The 18069-nt window shown below is 42.2% G+C and overlaps 1 protein-coding gene across 1 annotated transcript in view; it reads right to left on the bottom strand.

Moving 5' to 3' along the window:
* LOC132354529 (leucine-rich repeat-containing protein 37A3-like) overlaps positions 1-18069 on the bottom strand; it is a gene marked incomplete at its 5' end in the record, with an annotated part of 79280 nt that overhangs the window by 88 nt on the left and 61123 nt on the right. The window contains 5 exon segments of the mRNA XM_059906413.1: positions 4396-4500; positions 4923-5696; positions 11334-11534; positions 11910-12032; positions 14811-14951. Coding sequence (XP_059762396.1) covers positions 4396-4500; positions 4923-5696; positions 11334-11534; positions 11910-12032; positions 14811-14951 — 1344 coding nt within the window.

Genomic DNA, 18069 nt, shown 5'->3' with positions numbered 1-18069 from the left:
TTCTGAAAGAAAACATGATCATGATTATCCATTACAATTATTTCCAAATCTTTATTCATTCCTTTTTACTTTAAATCTTATCTACTCAGTTGGATGATAACTTTTTTAAGGAAAGGAATTCTACCCTGTTTAATAATCCTTTGACTCTTCCACAGTACCTTAAGGTCTTGCATGCAGCTGGCGATGTATTTTATTGACTGTTTTAGATAACGTTCAACAGATAATTCCTAATAAAAATTCTTAGAAGTAGGAAAAGAAAATAAAAGTATCTAGCAGAAACCTAAGCATTGTTTTAAAGTCAAGAACAAGAGTAGGATGTCCATCATTACTGCTACTATCGATCATTGTGGAGGAGGTCTTAATCAGTACGATAAGAAAAACGAAGTATTGGAAAGGAAGAGAGAAACATATTTGCATATGAAATGAGGGACCTAAAAAGACCAAAAGAATCAACCGAAATTTTATTGGAAGTAACATGAGTAAGATGGCTACACACAAAATCAAGAGATCAACATATAAGCCTCAATAGCTTTCCCATATAACACAAATAACTCACTAAAAAACAGAAGAAACATCCCATTTACTATATCAATAAAAATGCATAAAGTACCTAGCAATAAACTGAAAATTTGTAAGACCTCTGTGATGAAAATATTAAAACTTTTTTGAAGGACATTAAGAAGTACTTACATGGCACGAGATATCATCCTCCTGGAATGTTGTAAAGAGGTCATTTCTCCTCAAATTAACCTACAAATTCAATGCAATCCATTTATATCCAAAATAATTTTTAAGTAAAACCTGGCCAGCTGACATTTGGTAGAGAATATATGTAAGAATAGTTATGAAATGTATGAAAAAGAAGGTCAAAGAGTAGGAACTTGCCCTACCAGATATAAAATATGTTATAGAGCAACTGGAATTAAGCAGTGTGATATTGGTACTGGTACAGGACAAGATAACTGGATCACAGAATAGAGTCCAGATGAAGATAGTATATTAGACCAGGGAAGAAAGAATAAACCATTCAGTGAAAGATTTGAAAACAACTAGATCTTCATGTAGGGGGGAAAAGTTAGATCCCCTACCTCAACCACACTAAAAAACAAATACAACAAATTCTAGACGGATTATAAAAGTACTTGAAGAAAATATTAGAGATTATTTGTACGTCATGAGGTGACAAAGGCCTGGCTAACAAAATCCACCCCACATGAGCCATGAGGAGAGGACGGGCAGATATGGTGGCAGACTGTCAACACACCTGCTACTCTGAACAGCCCTTGCCCCCTTTTTCCCTGGACTGTTTGTCTTCTTCTTGTTGACTTATAAAACTCTTGGGAGTTCCCTGGTGGTCCAGTGGTTAGGGCTTGGCGCTTTCACTGCTGCGGCCCGAGTTTCAATCCCTGGTCAGGGAACTAAGATCCCACAAGCTGCACAGCATGGCCAAACCCCGCCACTCGCAAACAAACAAACAAACAAAAAACTCTTTATAGTAAAGAAATACTGGCTTTCATTGAATTCCAGTGTTTCGAATCTTTCCAGTGGTTTTGTCTCTAAGGAGACAAGACAAAAGAGTGGAGTGGGGAGCACAAGCTTTGCAGTCGGGTGAAACTGGCTTCTGCTTTTGGTTTGGCCACTGGGGCCTTACATTGATCTCCTTCATCTATGAAGGAGGGATAGTAATATCATCCTCACAGGACTGTGGGCATTAAATCAGACAATATATGGATAACTCTTCATCTTACGCTTGGCATGAATCAGTGCTAAGCTGGTGTCACAGACAAGATGGTGGAATATATCAAAGGCTCTGCTTGTGGCATCAGGCTCTGAAGGCTCTTTCCCACAATAAGATTATAAAAATATTGCTTTTATTTTCTTCTAATACCTTTATGTGGTCTTTTTTCACATTTATGGAAATATGTTTATCTAAGATGAAAAATGGGGATCTGCTATTCTTTACCCCCCAAATAGTTAGGCAGCTATTCTATCACCATTTATTCATTTTCTCCCACTGATGGAATATTAAAAGATGACATTTCAAAAGTCTTAAGAACACATGGTCTATTGCTGGACTCGATGCTACTTCAAATAAATATTCGGTTGCATGATTCCTCACTGTGGAATGGACATAACGCCTCATCTCTCTTCCGTCGAACACCATTAGTGTCTACCATAGGAAGAACACTGCATGGCCCCTGTCCTCAAAGAGCTTATCATATAAGTGGGGAGAGGAAATAACGGTTAGGACTCCTCGCTTTCACTGCCTAGGGTACAAGTTCAATCCCTACTTGGGGAACTAAGATCCCACAGGCCTAAACCAAACCAAACCAAACAAAACAAATGCAAGGTTAAACTCCATAGAAGTTCGAAACAATAAAAAGGGGACTTTACAGAAATTCTAAAAAAGCAAAAGGCCACATGCCACCTGGAGATGTAGAGGGGACAGTCTGGGCAATGGCCAATGACTAGCAAGCTGACCCCATGCTAGTCCCCAGCCTCCTAGGCTCAGAAATCATACTCTTCCTCACCAAGAGACAACTCGCGTCTTCCTGTTGTGGCAGTCTCACTTTATCAATAGCACAGGATTGATCAAAAATCAGAATGCCAAATTATTACTTGACAATGAGAAATACATCTGTTCTACACACAGGGCATCCGTGTCTACACAATCAGAGAATTACCTTCTGTGGAGACAGGCCTCCGTGGCACACTAAAGCACAATCACACAATCGAAGGCTACTTGGTGAGAACAGAATTAGAAAAGGAATCAGCTGAATCCAGAATTTAATGGGAAGGCCTGAGGCAGTGGATCCATCCAGCTCAACAGGCACAGCCTGGCTAGTGGGCCTGACTCTTCAGTTCTGCTGCCTAAGGTGCCATCTCTACTCCCGGGAAATGTGAGGATGGGCGCTGCCCATGTTGGTCTCTCCTCACCTTTTCTATGCTTTCACTACTGACCAACCCTCCTGCAGATAGACACATTTCTCTTTAGAAGTTAGTACATCATGTCAGGTTTTATTCAAGTCTGATAGGCCAGGAAGCCATTGGTCCTTACACATCTCTGCTCAGCGCCATGATGTGCTAACCTTGGTGTTTCTCTCTTGGGGGGCTGCCTTTTTAAAAACTGCTTCCCACTTTTGTGAGCTCTGAGGGGAGGCGACTGCTTTGCTATGGCCCCTAAGAAATGGTGACAAACCTCACAGGACTAGGATCAGGAGGGCTGGAGTATGCAGGGAAGGCTTTATGAAGAAAGATATCTGAACTTGAGCTGGCTTTTGAGAGGTTCATAGGACTTCCACAGCAAAGCAACATCAGGGAATCTTAGACGGGCAAAGGCACAGACAACAGCAGGCACGGACGTGGTGTAACCAGCGTACAGGGAGGAGCTGCTCTGGCTGCAATGGAGGGCTGCCATAGCAAGAGAAAAGGTAAATAAAGCAGGTGGGACTGGTAGGGTAGCATCAAGGTTGCCAGCTTATTAAAATCACTCTTTTAATGTTAGCCACTGCCTGTTGGGAAAAGTAACAAACCATTAGGTAACTGACCAAAAGGTAAACAGGCTAGCTCCAGGAATAGGCTACTATAAATATGACATACTTTAGGGTAGCCTGCGGCAGGATTTTACTTGCAGTGTTTTAATGGAACCTATCTACACAATTCCTAATACACTGGAGAAGAAAGCTGCTAAGTAAACCTAAGGAATTGACGAGATCATACTTTTATCTTTTAGGCATGTCCTTTTAGCCCTCCCAGGGTGACTGATAGCTCCCTGAGTATGGAGATCGTATACCTCTCCTCACTTCAGCCAACAAGGAAAGAAATCAACAGTAGACTGAGAGTGACAGGTGAGTACATCAAATCAGCATAGTTTTTTGAGTTGAAGAAATTTTACTATCATGTCAACTCTGGCCTTCTTATAAACTTAACTTGTCAAAATAGTACAATGGCTTGTTATCACGGATCCAATTCCGTAGAGATCTCCTGGCAGTGGAGTTCCTTTAAAAAATCCGGTGGGGACTTCCCTGGGGGCACAATGGTTGAGAATCCGCCTGCCAGTGCAGGGGACACGGGTTCGATCCTTGGTCTGGGAAGGTCCCACATGCTGCGGAGCAACTAAGTCCGTTCGCCACAACTCCTGAGCCCACGCGCCTAGAGCCCGTACTCCACAACAAGAGAAGCCAACTCAATGAGAAGCCCGCGCACCGCAATGAAGACCCAACGCACCGAAAAAAAGAAAAGAAACAAAAAATCCTGGGGATATAATTTTCAGTAAAAGAACAAATTGTATCTCAGTCCTCATGACTAAAGAGAAGTATCAAGTAGTAGTAGGTGGAAAGGTGGCTTTGATTCTCAGTTTGTGGGTTCTGAATCTGAAAGAATTATTGTCCTTACCTCAATGAGACAGAGAATTGTAACCAAAATCGTCACTACTACAGTTACAGATATTGCCAAGATGAGTTTGTTGTTACAGCCATATCCTGGAACTTCTTTTGTGAGCTAAAAAAATATATAACAATTTTTTAAAAACAAGGAGATACAAGGGATGAAAGCTAACTCTTCTTAAACCTATTCTAAACAATAGCTAACTATTCTTAAACTACTATAAAACCCAATCCTTTCAGGCGAGTAGCTTCTATAAGAACAAGCTAAATTTAATGTTATTAAGCTTATCATTAGCCTTTTTTTCTACAATTTATTTATCTACAATTTGTCTTGTGTTATGTCCTTTTCTCGTCTACCCTAGGAATAGTGGGGCACACTCTCTAAATGAGCAAAGTGGGAGATCACTGTCTTAGCCAGTTTCATGGCTAAAGATAAGATACGGACTAGGAGCCCGTGGTACTCCTGCTTGGGCACGTTCATGGCATGTCCTAAACTGAGTAAAAGTCCAGGTCCCATGTTTCAGGGGTTCTCCTCACCTCACTTGACTCCTGCTCTTTCTGCTCACTCTGGGCTTCTGTGCTCTCACTGATAGAGTTGTCACTTTTCCACTGGTCCGTATCCCATTCCGCTTTGGACACCTTTACTTCTTGCTGCTTGCTGAGAAGCTTCATCAGGAGGCCTGTTCTAGAGATGAGGTTGGCACAGGCCAGCTCCAAGTGGGTCTCCGAGCAGTCCATTTTCAGAGTCTGGATAATATGAGAAATGAGCCTTCGCATGTCATTGTTGGGGATGAGGGACCGTAGCTGCTGCTTTAGCTGAGTTTCAACTTGATCACCTGGGGATGTGAACCCTAGGAAAGTGAAGCCTGTGGGCTTAGAGGATAATTCAGTGCCCGTGTTGTGCTACTCCCATTGTGTTTCGTTGGTGTGTTGAACAGTTGGCATACTGTTGTCTACAGCGACAGTAGAATGTGCAGTGGAGACATTCCTATGGGTAGTGTTTCCAGGGCTGGTTCCTCCTGGCAGACTAGAGTTTCCTGTAGAAATAATTTTTTCAGAAACATTTTGTGCAGTATTGTTTTCTGAAGTAGTGTTTTCTATGGAAGGGTCTGAAAGAGAAAATAATTCTGGAAAAGGATTTTCCTGAGAAGTCACTTCTCGTGAAGATGAAACAGCCTCTCATGGAGGGGAATTTATGAGACTCCTCCCTACAGAGAACGGAGGGCTTGCAAGCATCATTCTATTGGGTGAACTTTTCTTTCTGAACTTTCGACTCCTTTTGACGTTGGGTTTTCTGTGGACCCGATCAGTCTATTTATCTCTTGTAAAAATAAAATACAGTGTGTGTGTGTGTGTGGGAAAAAAACAAAAACAAACAAAAAAAAACAGTAGAATGTGCAGTGGAGACGTTCCTATGGGTAGTGTTTCCAGGGCCGGTTCCTCCTGGGAGAGTAGAGTTTCCTGAAGAAATAATTTCTTCAGAAACATTTTGTGCAGTATTGTTTTCTCAAGTAGTGTTTTCTGTAGAAGGGTCTGAAAGAGAAAATAATTCTGGAAAAGGATTTTCCTGAGAAGTCTCTTCTCCTGAAGATGAAACAGCCTCTCGTGGAGGTTACTAAATAACCAAGAGATCACTGAAGAAATCAAGGAGGAAATCAAAAAATACCTAGAGACAAATGACAATGAAAACACGACGGTCCAAAACCTATGGGATGCAGCAAAAGCAGTTTTAAGACGGAAGCTTATAGCTATACAAGCCTACCTAAAGAAACAAGAAAAACCTCAAGTAAACAATCTAACCGTACACCTAAAGGAACTAGAGAAAGAAGAACAAACAAAACCCAAAGTTAGCAGAAGGAAAGAAATCACAAAGATCAGAGCGGAAATAAATGAAATAGAAACAAAGAAAACAATAGCAAAGATCAATAAAACTAAAAGCTGGTTTTTTGAGAAGATAAACAAAATTGATAAGCCATTAGCCAGACTCATCAAGAAAAAGATGGAGAGGACCCAAATCAATAAAAGTAGAAATGAAAAAGGAGAAGTTACCACAGACATCACAGAAATACAAAGCATCCTAAGAGACTACTACAAGCAACTCTATGCCAATAAAATGGACAACCTGGAAGAAATGGACAAATTCTTAGAAAGGTATAACCTTCCAAGACTGAACCAGGAAGAAACAGAAAATATGAACAGACCAATCACAAGTAATGAAATTGAAACTGTGATTAAAAATCTTCCAACAAACAAAAGTCCAGGACCAGATGGCTTCACAGGTGAATTCTATCAAACATTCAGAGAAGAGGTAACACCCATCCTTCTCAAACTCTTCCAAGTAATTGCAGACGAAGGAACACTCCCAAACTCATTCTATGAGGCCACCATCACCCTGATACCAAAACCAGACAAAGATACTACAAAAAAAGAAAATTACAGACTAATATCACTGATGAATATAGATGCAAAAATCCTCAACAAAATACTAGCAAACAGAATCTAACAACACATTAAAAGGATCATACACCACGATCAAGTGGGATTTATCCCAGGGATGCAAGGATTCTTCAACATACGCAAATCAATCAATGTGATACACCATATTAACAAATTGAAGAATAGAAAACATATGATCATCTCAATAGATGCAGAAAAAGCTTTTGACAAAATTCAACACCCATTTATGATAAAAACGCTCCAGAAAGTGGGCATAGAGGACACCTACCTCAACATAATAAAGGCCATATACGACAAACCCACGGCAAACATCATTCTCAATGGTGAAAAACTGGAAGCATTTCCTCTAAGATCAGGAACGAGACAAGGATGTCCACTCTCACCACTATTATTCAACATAGTTTTGGAAGTCCTAGCCACGGCAATCAGAGAAGAAACAGAAATAAAAGGAATACAAATTGGAAAAGAAGAAGCAAAACTGTCACTGTTTGCAGATGGCATGATATTATACATAAGGAATCCAAAAGATGCCACCAGAAAACTACTAGAGCTAATCAATAAATTTGGTAAAGTTGTAGGATACAAAATTAATGCACAGAAATCTCTTGCATTCCTATACACTAATGATGAACAATCTGAAAGAGAAATTATGGAAACACTCCCATTTACCATTGCAACAAAAAGAATAAAATACCTAGGAATAAACCTACCTAGGGAGACAAAAGACCTGTATGCAGAAAACTGTAAGACACTGATGAATGAAATTAAAGATGATACCAACAGATGGAGAGATATACCATGTTCTTGGATTGGAAGAATCAATATTGTGAAAATGACTATACTACCCAAAGCAATCTACAGATTCAATGCAATCCCTATCAAATTACCAATGGCATTTTTTACGGAACTAGAACAAATCATCTTAAAATTTGTATGGAGACACAAAAGACCCCGAATAGCCAAAGCAGTCTTGAGGGAAAAAAACAGAGCTGGAGGAATCAGACTCCCTGACTTCAGACTATACTACAAAGCTACAGTCATCAAGACAATATGGTACTGGCACAAAAACAGAAACATAGATCAATGGAACAAGATAGAAAGCCCAGAGATAAACCCACGCACCTATGGTCAACTCATCTATGACAAAGGAGGCAAAGATATACAATGGAGAAAAGACAGTCTCTTCAATAAGTAGTGCTGGGAAAACTGGACAGCTACATGTAAAAGAATGAAATTAGAACACTCCCTAACACCATACACAAAAATGAACTCAAAATGGATTCGAGACCTAAATGTAAGACCGGACACTATAAGACTCTTGGAGGAAAACACAGGAAGAACACTCTTTGACATAAATCACAGCAAGATCTTTTTTGATCCACCTCCTAGAGTAATGGAAATAAAAACAAAAATTAATAAATGGGACCTAATGAAACTTCAAAGCTTTTGCACAGCAAAGGAAACCATAAACAAGACGAAAAGACAACCCTCAGAACGGGAGAAGATATTTGCAAATGAATAAACGGACAAAGGATTAATCTCCAAAATATATAAACAGCTCATTCAGCTCAATATTAAAGACACAAACAACCCAATCCAAATATGGGCAGAAGACCTAAATAGACATTTCTCCAAAGAAGACATACAGATGGCCAAGAAGCACATGAAAAGATGCTCAACATCACTAATTATTAGAGAAATGCAAATCAAAGCTACAATGAGGTATCACCTCACACCAGTTAGAATGGGCATCATCAGAAAATCTACAAACAGCAAATGCTGGAGAGGGTGTGGAGAAAGGGGAACCCTCTTGCACTGTTGGTGGGAATGTAAATTGATACAGCCACTATGGAGAACAGTATGGAGGTTCCTTAAAAAACTAAAAATAGATTTACCATATGATCCAGCAATCCCACTACTGGGCGTATACCCAGAGAAAACCGTAATTCAAAAAGACACATGCACCCCAATGTTCATTACAGCACTATTTACAGTAGCCAGGACATGGAAGCAACCTAAATGCCCATCGACAGTCGAATGGTTAAAGAAGATGTGGTACATATATACAATGGAATATTACTCAGCCATAAAAAGGAAAGAAATTGAGTCATTTGTGGAGACGTGGATGGATCTAGAGACTGTCATACAGAGTGAAGTAAGTCAGAAAGAGAAAAACAAATATGCTATATTAAGGCATGTACGTGGAACCTAGAAAAATGGTACAGATGAGCCAGTTTGCAGGGCAGAAGTTGAGACACAGATGTAGAGAACAGACATATGGACACCAAGGGGGAAAAACTGTGGTGGGGTGGGCATGGTGGTGTGCTGAATTGGACGATTGGGATTGACATGTATACACTGATTTGTATACAACTGATGACTAATAAGAACCTGCAGGATAAACAAACAAAGAAACAAAACAACTAATACTAAACTTTCATTGGGTTATCTGTATGGAAATATGTTAATATAAATGTTTCAGACATTATGTGAAATTTCTAAAAATCTTATATGTTCTGGTATCACGTTATAAGTCATAATTCTAGTTATTACTTTAAAATGTATATCTCAGAAAAAACTAAATTTCATTGTCAATTGCACTATTATGAACTTTCATCAAATCTTTATCCGTGGTCATTTTTAAGTCTTTTGTCAGTTACAGACAGTTCTGGGTGTACTCTGATGCTTTTGCAAATATGTTCCTATAAAAGGGTTTCATCTTCAAGGAATTCATAGAAAAGACTCTGACAAGTACAAGTTTCTGGGAACTGTACTGCTGAACTGAATGAATAAGCATTTTCAGAACTCTAATGGAAAACTGATGAACTCATAAAAGTGCTAACAAAAGATCAAGATGAAAAAAAAAATTAATTACATGGCACTGAGTGAACTGATGAGGATGATTATAATTTTTGTGACTTTCTGTTTGAATTAAAAAGAAAAAATTTCACAAGGACTCAAAGGCAAAGAATATAGAAATCAATTTTCACTGCAAAGTAAAGGAGCTATTACAGTGGAGGATTACTGGACCGAATGTCAATATTATGACATAGTATGAGTGTGTTTCATGTTTGGCAATTGCAATCACTGTTGCTTTTGTTGTGGTCATCCATTTACAATGCTTGGTGTCAGTCTATTTATCTCTTGTAAAAATAAAATACAGTGTGTGTGTGTGTGTGAAAAAAAAAAAGAAAAGAAATTGTCTAGGATAATGTTGAAAGGACAAAGAGTCATCTTAAAACTGCTACTAGTAGCTAAGTTGTGAATACTTGAACATCAGTAAGAAAAAGTTATTATCATTATATAAGAAATTGAGTCTGTGCCTGTGAATAATATTCAAAAAGAGAAAAGTTAAAAATAAAGTATATAAGAGCTACTTTTACTACAACTAAAGGACATATCATAGGACATTTATTTTAATGAACTTTGAGTGAGTACTGAAAAAAAAAGAAAAAAAGGTCTTACCTAAAACCACAATCATCAGTTTCTGGAATGCATCTGTCATAGCCTTCTGAATAGCAAGCTTCTGGGTTACCTTCCTTTTCATAAGGAATGATAATGACCCTAAATCCAACCAAAACAGATGAATTTAAAATACCTATCTGAATAACTGATCTCTAGGTTATGTGTTTAAAACTAAAAATGCATCTGTCATTCTTAGATCATTATCTTAGTGATTAAGGGCAGGCACAACACTGGGGTACGGTTGAATGTCTCTGTTGTAGGTATACGCTGGCATGGCACATTTTTACTGCTCAGATATGTTCTGGAAGTTCCTAAAATACTCGATGGGAAATGCAAACCAAGAACGTGGCACAAATCTCATGTTACTCACAGATTTCAAATGGACAAGCTGAGGCTACACTGCTACAGACCCTGCTCTCCTGTGCGTAAAGGGCTGGATTCATACAGTGAGATAGACTTGGTGGTAGTGCAGATGATCTGGCCTCTCCTCAACCATCACCCACTCAGGTGGATGGTGGAGCCTCCTCCACTCCATTCGCGAACAGCCCTGCCTCTGACGTAAAACCCTAAGCCCAAGTGCCATGGATTCTAGGAAAAAATTCAGTACCAGTCGGAATCCCCTTTCTAGGGATCTACATTTACTTTTTCCGCTCAGGCCCCTCTATAGGAGGCAAAGGACTGAACATTTACACAAGAGTTTATTTCAATCTTTAGACAATGATTTTGTTGGGATAACTGAAGGCCAGAAGACATCTGTATTTGAAGGACTATTTTAGCACAAAACAAATTATTAACCAAAAAAAAAAAAAAAAACTAACTAATTTTCCCTCCTCCTAAGCTTCCTGGCAGGCAGTCAGTTCTAAAATTCTAAAGTTTAAGGTGCTGTCAGGTATTGCCTAAGATAAAAACTTATATTGTCAGGCAGAAAAATTCTCCCCAGGGCTTTAGTTGCTTAGCCAAGGTGATGATGTATCTAAAAGTTGAGTTTCAGAAAGAAAGGAAAAAAGAGAAATCCCCCTCCCTCACCTCCCCACACACACACATACTGGAAAACAGACCTTCCTCCAACTTATCCAAAGGTTCCTCAGCCATGCCAGCTGCAGGACTCCTGCACTCGTGGGAGGGCAACGCCACCTCTAAAGCACAGAAGAGCTTCAGGCTTTGCTTCTGAAGTGGTGTCACAATATCTTCATTTTCCCTTTCTTCAAGGTTAGAAAGATCCTGAAGCTGTTAGGATTTTGAATTAAAGGCTAGACTTCAAAATATTCTGGTGTTAGCGATAAAAACTAAACTCCAGCAATCCCAGGTAATAGTTTAGGTATGCTATACCTTCAAAGTCAAGTGAGACTTGCAAATGAATGACTAAATATAGACAACACTTTTTTATTATATACCATACAAATACTGGAGAAAATTATGGACACCACCATCCAAGTCATTGAGATTATCACTACTTCTAGGTGGCAGGCCAATGCTCAGATACTTCCATGTGGAAGCCTCTCACATCTCCTCCCCATAGCCCTGCTCTATGCTTCTCTCTAAAGTCTAGGAGTTCAATGTTGAAAGGAGTCTGGTTAGTCAAAGAAAATCTACAGAGTTTACCCTGATGATCCTTTTTGACCACCCATTGAAACCAAAGTAGTAATTTGCCAATTCTTGGCATCTGGAGCTGTTCAGGGCAAGCGTATTATGTCGAACCGCCTTATGTCTGGTGCCGAGACGACCCTAAAGACATAAAAGACCTAAAAATATCACAACCCTACATAGAGACTTATCTTGAATATACCTGAGATTTATCAATACCAATTTCATAGAGTGGTTGTGAAGATTAAATAGAACATTTTAAGCAATGAGTTCAAAGTGAACCCTAAATAAATGTTATTTATTATTTTTAAGTCAGTACCTTTCTGCATCATTTCCAGGGCCCCTGATTAACCGGAAGGTTCCCTGACCTCTGGTGGTGAAAGTGATGATGAAAGCAACAAAGGAAGCCCAGCAGAAGCCTATTACGGGGCTGGGGGTAAGCAAAGGAAGTGAACTGTTTTAGTCATCTCATCCTGTATGAGATGAGAATATGACCTGAAGACGAGATAAGATAGACCTGCAACTGAATTAGGACCTTAATCTGTAGCACCTCCTCCCCAAGTTACTAACCCCTGTTAGAAGAGGGAATACGTATACCTCTATAAATGTAAATAAAGCAACCAAAAGAATTAGAGGTTCATCTGCATTAACAAGCTTCTTTGAGAGTGCAAATATTTCCAGTCTTAACTCTCTAAATAACTTACATATTACTGTGGATTTTTTACATCACTAGTTCTTTCTTAAATGTCTATTTCCATTTCGAACAGGGTGTAGTATAGAAATACAGTCATAAAAATTCAAATAATACAAATAAAGTCAAAGCATTGTTAATTCTTTTTTGATGTGTTTGTGCATCTTCCTCCGTCACTAGTTTATGAGCTCCTTAAGTGCTTGAAGGAACCATATATTATTCTTTCCTTGTTACCAGAAACAAGCATAGAGCTTGGCATATAATAGAGGAGTGATGGTCTGTTGACTGAGTGAATGAATGGGTACATAAGAAAATGAAATTACTTTTTCCAACTGAAGCTGCCTGCTGGGAAGGAGAAATGAAGACTAATTTTTAAATGTTGAGTGTCGCAACATTTAAAACAGGGAGGCTAGGCCCTGTACGGTGAGTCATAATGGAGCTGTCCTGGACAATTAGGAAGCTTCAGAAGGGCTCTGAGCCCCTGGGTAGTAGAGACAGTTGACATCTGGGATAACCTGGCCACAGTTCTTGCTGGCAAACATTTCCCTTCGTGCTACTGAGAAAAACTCAGATACATTAGGCCTTTCCTTCATTTTAGTTGAAGATGTTATTCTCTTGTCTGTATGTACAAAAAATACAGAGGAAAAAAGATAAGAAGTATGTACACCTGCTAATGAATAAAAGAAGACATAATTGGAACTTCCCTGCTGGTGCAGTGGTTAAGACTCCGTGCTCCCAATGCAGGGGGCCCGGGTTCGATCCCTGGTCAGGGACCTAGGTCTCACGTGTATGCTGCAACTAAGAGTTTTCATGCCACAGTTAAGGAGCCTGTGAGCCACAACTAAAGGAGCCTGCCTGCTGCAACTGGGGAGCTCACCTGCCGCAACTAAGGAGCCCGCCTGCTGCAACTAAGACCCGGTGCAACCAAATAAATAAATAAAATTTAAAGAGAACGCATAATGAAAGTAGGTAACAATTTCGGGGGTGTGGGTAGTAAACTAAGGCTCTGCATTAAATAAAGAAAGCTAATACGAATGCCCTTTTCTCCCAACTCTATAGTGACTTGTAGAACATTTTCTTCATTACTCTATCAGTGACGGGCTTTATGCTGTGAAAATCTCAGAACCTAAGCTTATGGAATGGTCTTAATGTCCAATGTGAAAAAAGAACTCATTACTCACAACTGATACCAAGTAACTGTCTCATAATCTTTCCAGGATCATGCGTAATATCTCAGTGGTTATGTGAAATGGGAAGTAAAATTGGATGGCATGTTAATATGGAATAAGGTTTCTACAATGCATTAAAGGATATTTTAACCATTTTCTGGAATCTGAATGGAGTTCTGAATAGGCAGTTTGAGAGTGATGATGATGATGAAGCCTCCTTTATGTTACATCTGACAAAAGTTTGTCAAGCTCGGGACCTCCCGGGTGGCACAGTGGTTAAGAGTCCGCCAGCCAATGCAGGGGACACGGGTTCGATCCCTGGTACGGGAAGATCCCACATGCCGCAGAGCAACTAAGCCCGTGTGCCACAACTACTGACCCTGTGCTCTAGAGCCCGTGAGCCACAACTACTGAAGCCCGCGTGCCTAGAACCCGTGCTCCGCAACAAGAGAAGCCATCGCGATGAGAAGCCCATGCACCGCAAGGAAGAGCAACCCCCGCTCGTCGCAACTAGACAAAGCCGGCGCACAGCAACAAGACCCAACGCAGCCAAAAATAAATAAATAAATTAATTTAAAAAACAATTTGTCAACCTCACAGATTTAAAATCCACATAAAAGTAAATATAAGGAAGACTCTTGTGAAGATTTCTTAAATTAAGGGGCAGCATAAAATGACATGGGGTTTAACATCAGTTAAGTTTGAGTTTGGCCTCTAGTTTCCACATTTACTGTCATGAACCTTAAGTAAGTCACTTAACCATCCTGAGTTCGAGTTTCTTCATCTAAAAAAAAGAAAGAAAGAACTGGGGAACTGGGGGATCAGTGGAGCAGTGCATCTGAGAGCATTCTGTACACCACAGTGCTGTACAAACGCTGGCCTTCCCCCCTCCCCCACCCCGGGATCTTACTTCCCAGACCAGGGATTGAACCCGGGGCCCTCAGCAGTGAAAGTGCAGAGTCCTAACCACTGGACCCCCCAGGGAATTCCCGATGGCCTATTAGTTTTAAATTCAGCACTTCATCCCAGTAGAGCAAGGAATTCCACATTTGGACCCACCTTCACTGGAGATGCCTGAAAAAGCTGCTTCTGGTCGCATGCCTTTTGGGCTCTGTGGGCATCCCTTGCTGAATAAACCTTGATGATGGCATAGAACACAGGACCGGCCACTGCTGCGTTTGGGACGACTCGGACCGAATACTGAAGGCCAAACTGGGAGAAGACTGTGAACAGAGAATGCTGTAGGGTGGTCCCATGCTAAGTAAGTGCAGGCAATTTCACGCCCAGGAAGCCAAACCGCCCGTTCCCTTCCATTCCCCCAGCCCTTCGCCGCAGGCAACTGCGGTGATCCTGCAAATCCAAACACTTCTCATTTCATGAACAGGTTTCCCTCTGAAATCCTAAGCTTCGAGAAGCATTAGGAGGCAATGCCGGCTGTTGGGAACTATCTCTCAAAAATCTGTGGGGGCGAGCTGACTGCTCAGGTCGGCTCTAGAACTAAGATTCCTCTCAGCGGACACCACAGGCAGATGAGGTGCTGAAGCAGTACCCCGGGGAGCCCAGTTACTGAGGCGCGAGGTGGCTTCCTCCAGCCCTCCCTCCGCCCCGGCTCGGCTCACTTACAAGGCCTCGGCCGTGGGTCCAGAGCTCAGCTCCCACACCAGCAAGGTTTTGTCACCCACGATGGGAACCACAAAAGTTACCAACGGCACCATCCGGCCGTTACCGCTCGTGCGCGGCTCAGTGCGCAAGCGGACTGCGCCTGCGCACGCGCGCCTGCGGACGGGCGTCTGCGCAAGGCGTGTGCGGTCGCACGCCTGCGCAGGGACATATGCGCACGCGCGATAGCGAAAGGGCTTCTGCGCCCGCGCGCCTGCGCACGGACGTTTGCGCCCGCGCGTCTGCGGACGAGCGTCTGTGCACGGCATCTATGAACCCCTTCTGCCTACGCGCGCATACGCACCGAGTCTCCGCACGCGCGCCAGCGCAGACGTAGTGCGCAGGCGCTGTCCGCAGGCGCGCGTGCGCAGATGCGGTGCTCAGGAGCGCGTGCGCAGACGGGGTGCGAGGGTCGAGTGCGCAGACGCCCGTGCGCAGGCGCAGTCGGCCTGCGCACCGAGCCGCGCACGAGCGGTAACGGTGGGATGGTGCCGTTGGTAAATTTTGTGGTTCTCATCGTGGGTGACAAAATCTTGCTGGTGTGGGAGCTGAGCTCTGGACCCACGGCCGAGGCCTTGTAAGTGAGCCGAGCCGGGGCGGAGGGAGGGCTGGAGGAAGCCACCTCGCGCCTCATTAACTGGGCGCCCCGGGGTACTGCTTCAGCACCTCATCTGCCTGTGGTGTCCGCTGAGAGGAATCTTAGTTCTAGAGCCGACCTGAGCAGTCAGCTCGCCCCCACAGATTTTTGAGAGATAGCTCCCAACAGCCGGCATTGTCTCCTAATGCTTCTCGAAGCTTAGGTTTTCAGAGGGAAACTTGTTCATGAAATGAGAAGTGTTTGGATTTGCAGGATCACCGCAGTTGCCTGCGGCGAAGGGCTGGGGGAATGGAAGGGAACGGGCAGTTTGGCTTCCTGGGCGTGAAATTGCCTGCACTTACTTAGCATGGGACCACCCTACAGCATTCTCTGTTCACAGTCTTCTCCCAGTTTGGCTTTCAGTGTTCGGTCCGAGTCGTCCCAAATGCAGCAGTGGCCGGTCCTGGGTTCTATGCCATCATCAAAGTTTATTCAGCAAGGGATGCCCACAGAGCCCAAAAGGCATGCGACCAGAAGCAGCTTTTTCAGGCATCTCCAGTGAAGGTGGGTACAAATGTGGAATTCCTTGCTCTACTGGGATGAAGTGCTGAATTTAAAACTAATAGGCCATCGGGAATTCCCTGGCGGCCCAGTGGTTAGAACTCTGCACTTTCACTGCTGAGGGCTGGGGTTCAATCCCTGCTCCGTGAACTAAGATCTCGGGGTGGGGGGGGCGGAAAGGGCCAGCGTTTGTACAGCACTGTGGTGTACAGAATGCTCTCAGATGCACTGCTCCACTGATCCCCCAGTTCCCCAGTTCTTTCTTTCTTTTTTTTAGATGAAGAAACTCGAACTCAGGATGGTTAAGTGACTTACTTAAGGTTCATGACAGTAAATGTGGAAACTAGAGGCCAAACCCAAACTTAACTGATGTTAAACCCCATGTCAGTTTATGCTGCCCCTTAATTTAAGGAATCTTCACAAGAGTCTTCCTTATATTTACTTTTATGTGGATTTTAAATCTGTGAGGTTGACAAATTGTTTTTTAAATTAATTTATTTATTTATTTTTGGCTGCGTTGGGTCTTGTTGCTGCGCTCCGGCTTTGTCTAGTTGCGGCGAGCGGGGGTTGCTCTTCATTTCGGTGCGTGGGCTTCTCATCACGATGGCTTCTCTTGTTGCGGGGCACGGGTTCTAGGCACGCGGGCTTCAGTATTTGTGGCTCACGGGCTCTAGAGTACAGGGTCAGTAGTTGTGGCACACGGGCTTAGTTGCTCTGCAGCATGTGGGATCTTCCCGGACCAGGGATCAAACCCGTGTCCCCTGCATTGGCAGGTGGACTCTTAACCACTGTGCCACCTGGGAAGTCCCGAGCTTGACAAACTTTTGTCAGATGTAACATAAAGGAGGCTTCATCATCATCCTCACTCTCAAACTGCCTATTCAGTACTCCCTTCAGATTCCAGAAAATGGTTAAAATATTCTTTAATGCACTGTAGAAACCTTATTCCATATTAACATGCCATCCAATTTTACTTCCCCAGAATTAACATTTCATTATGTGCCTCCATTCAGCCACCATTCCTTTTTCAAGGACCTTTCAATTCCTCTGACTAAGTGAGTGAGGCTTCGATTTCCCAGATCTTTCACTGTATAATTGTGTGTCTTCTCTGATTGGCTTCTTGCTCTGGCTACTTCCCACTGACCTTGCTGACTATTCTCACCCATATTTCTTTACTCACTGATTTCACCTTTATTGAATCTGAGAACTCTCCTCAGATGTGACTCCAGGTGCACTACCTCCCACTTCTGTACCCTGTTTAACACCCTCTTCAATCCTGGCTGTACCCCCTGGGATTGAAATGCTTTTGTCTCCGACATTCTTTAATTTGCGGCCCTGCGACCATTTCACATAACCACTCAGATATTACGGATGGTCCTGGAAAGATTATGAGACAGTTACTTGGTATCAGTTGTGAGTAATGAGTTGTTTTCTTATATTGGACATTAAGACCATTCCATAAGCTTAGGTTCTGAGATTTTCATAGCATAAAGCCCGTCGCTGATAGAGTAATGAAGAAAA

This window comes from Balaenoptera ricei, chromosome 20 (assembly GCF_028023285.1).
Source record: "Balaenoptera ricei isolate mBalRic1 chromosome 20, mBalRic1.hap2, whole genome shotgun sequence".
Taxonomy (NCBI): domain Eukaryota; kingdom Metazoa; phylum Chordata; class Mammalia; order Artiodactyla; family Balaenopteridae; genus Balaenoptera; species Balaenoptera ricei.
The sequence above is the reverse complement of the archived record's forward strand: the minus strand, read 5'-3'. Positions and strand labels throughout refer to the sequence as shown.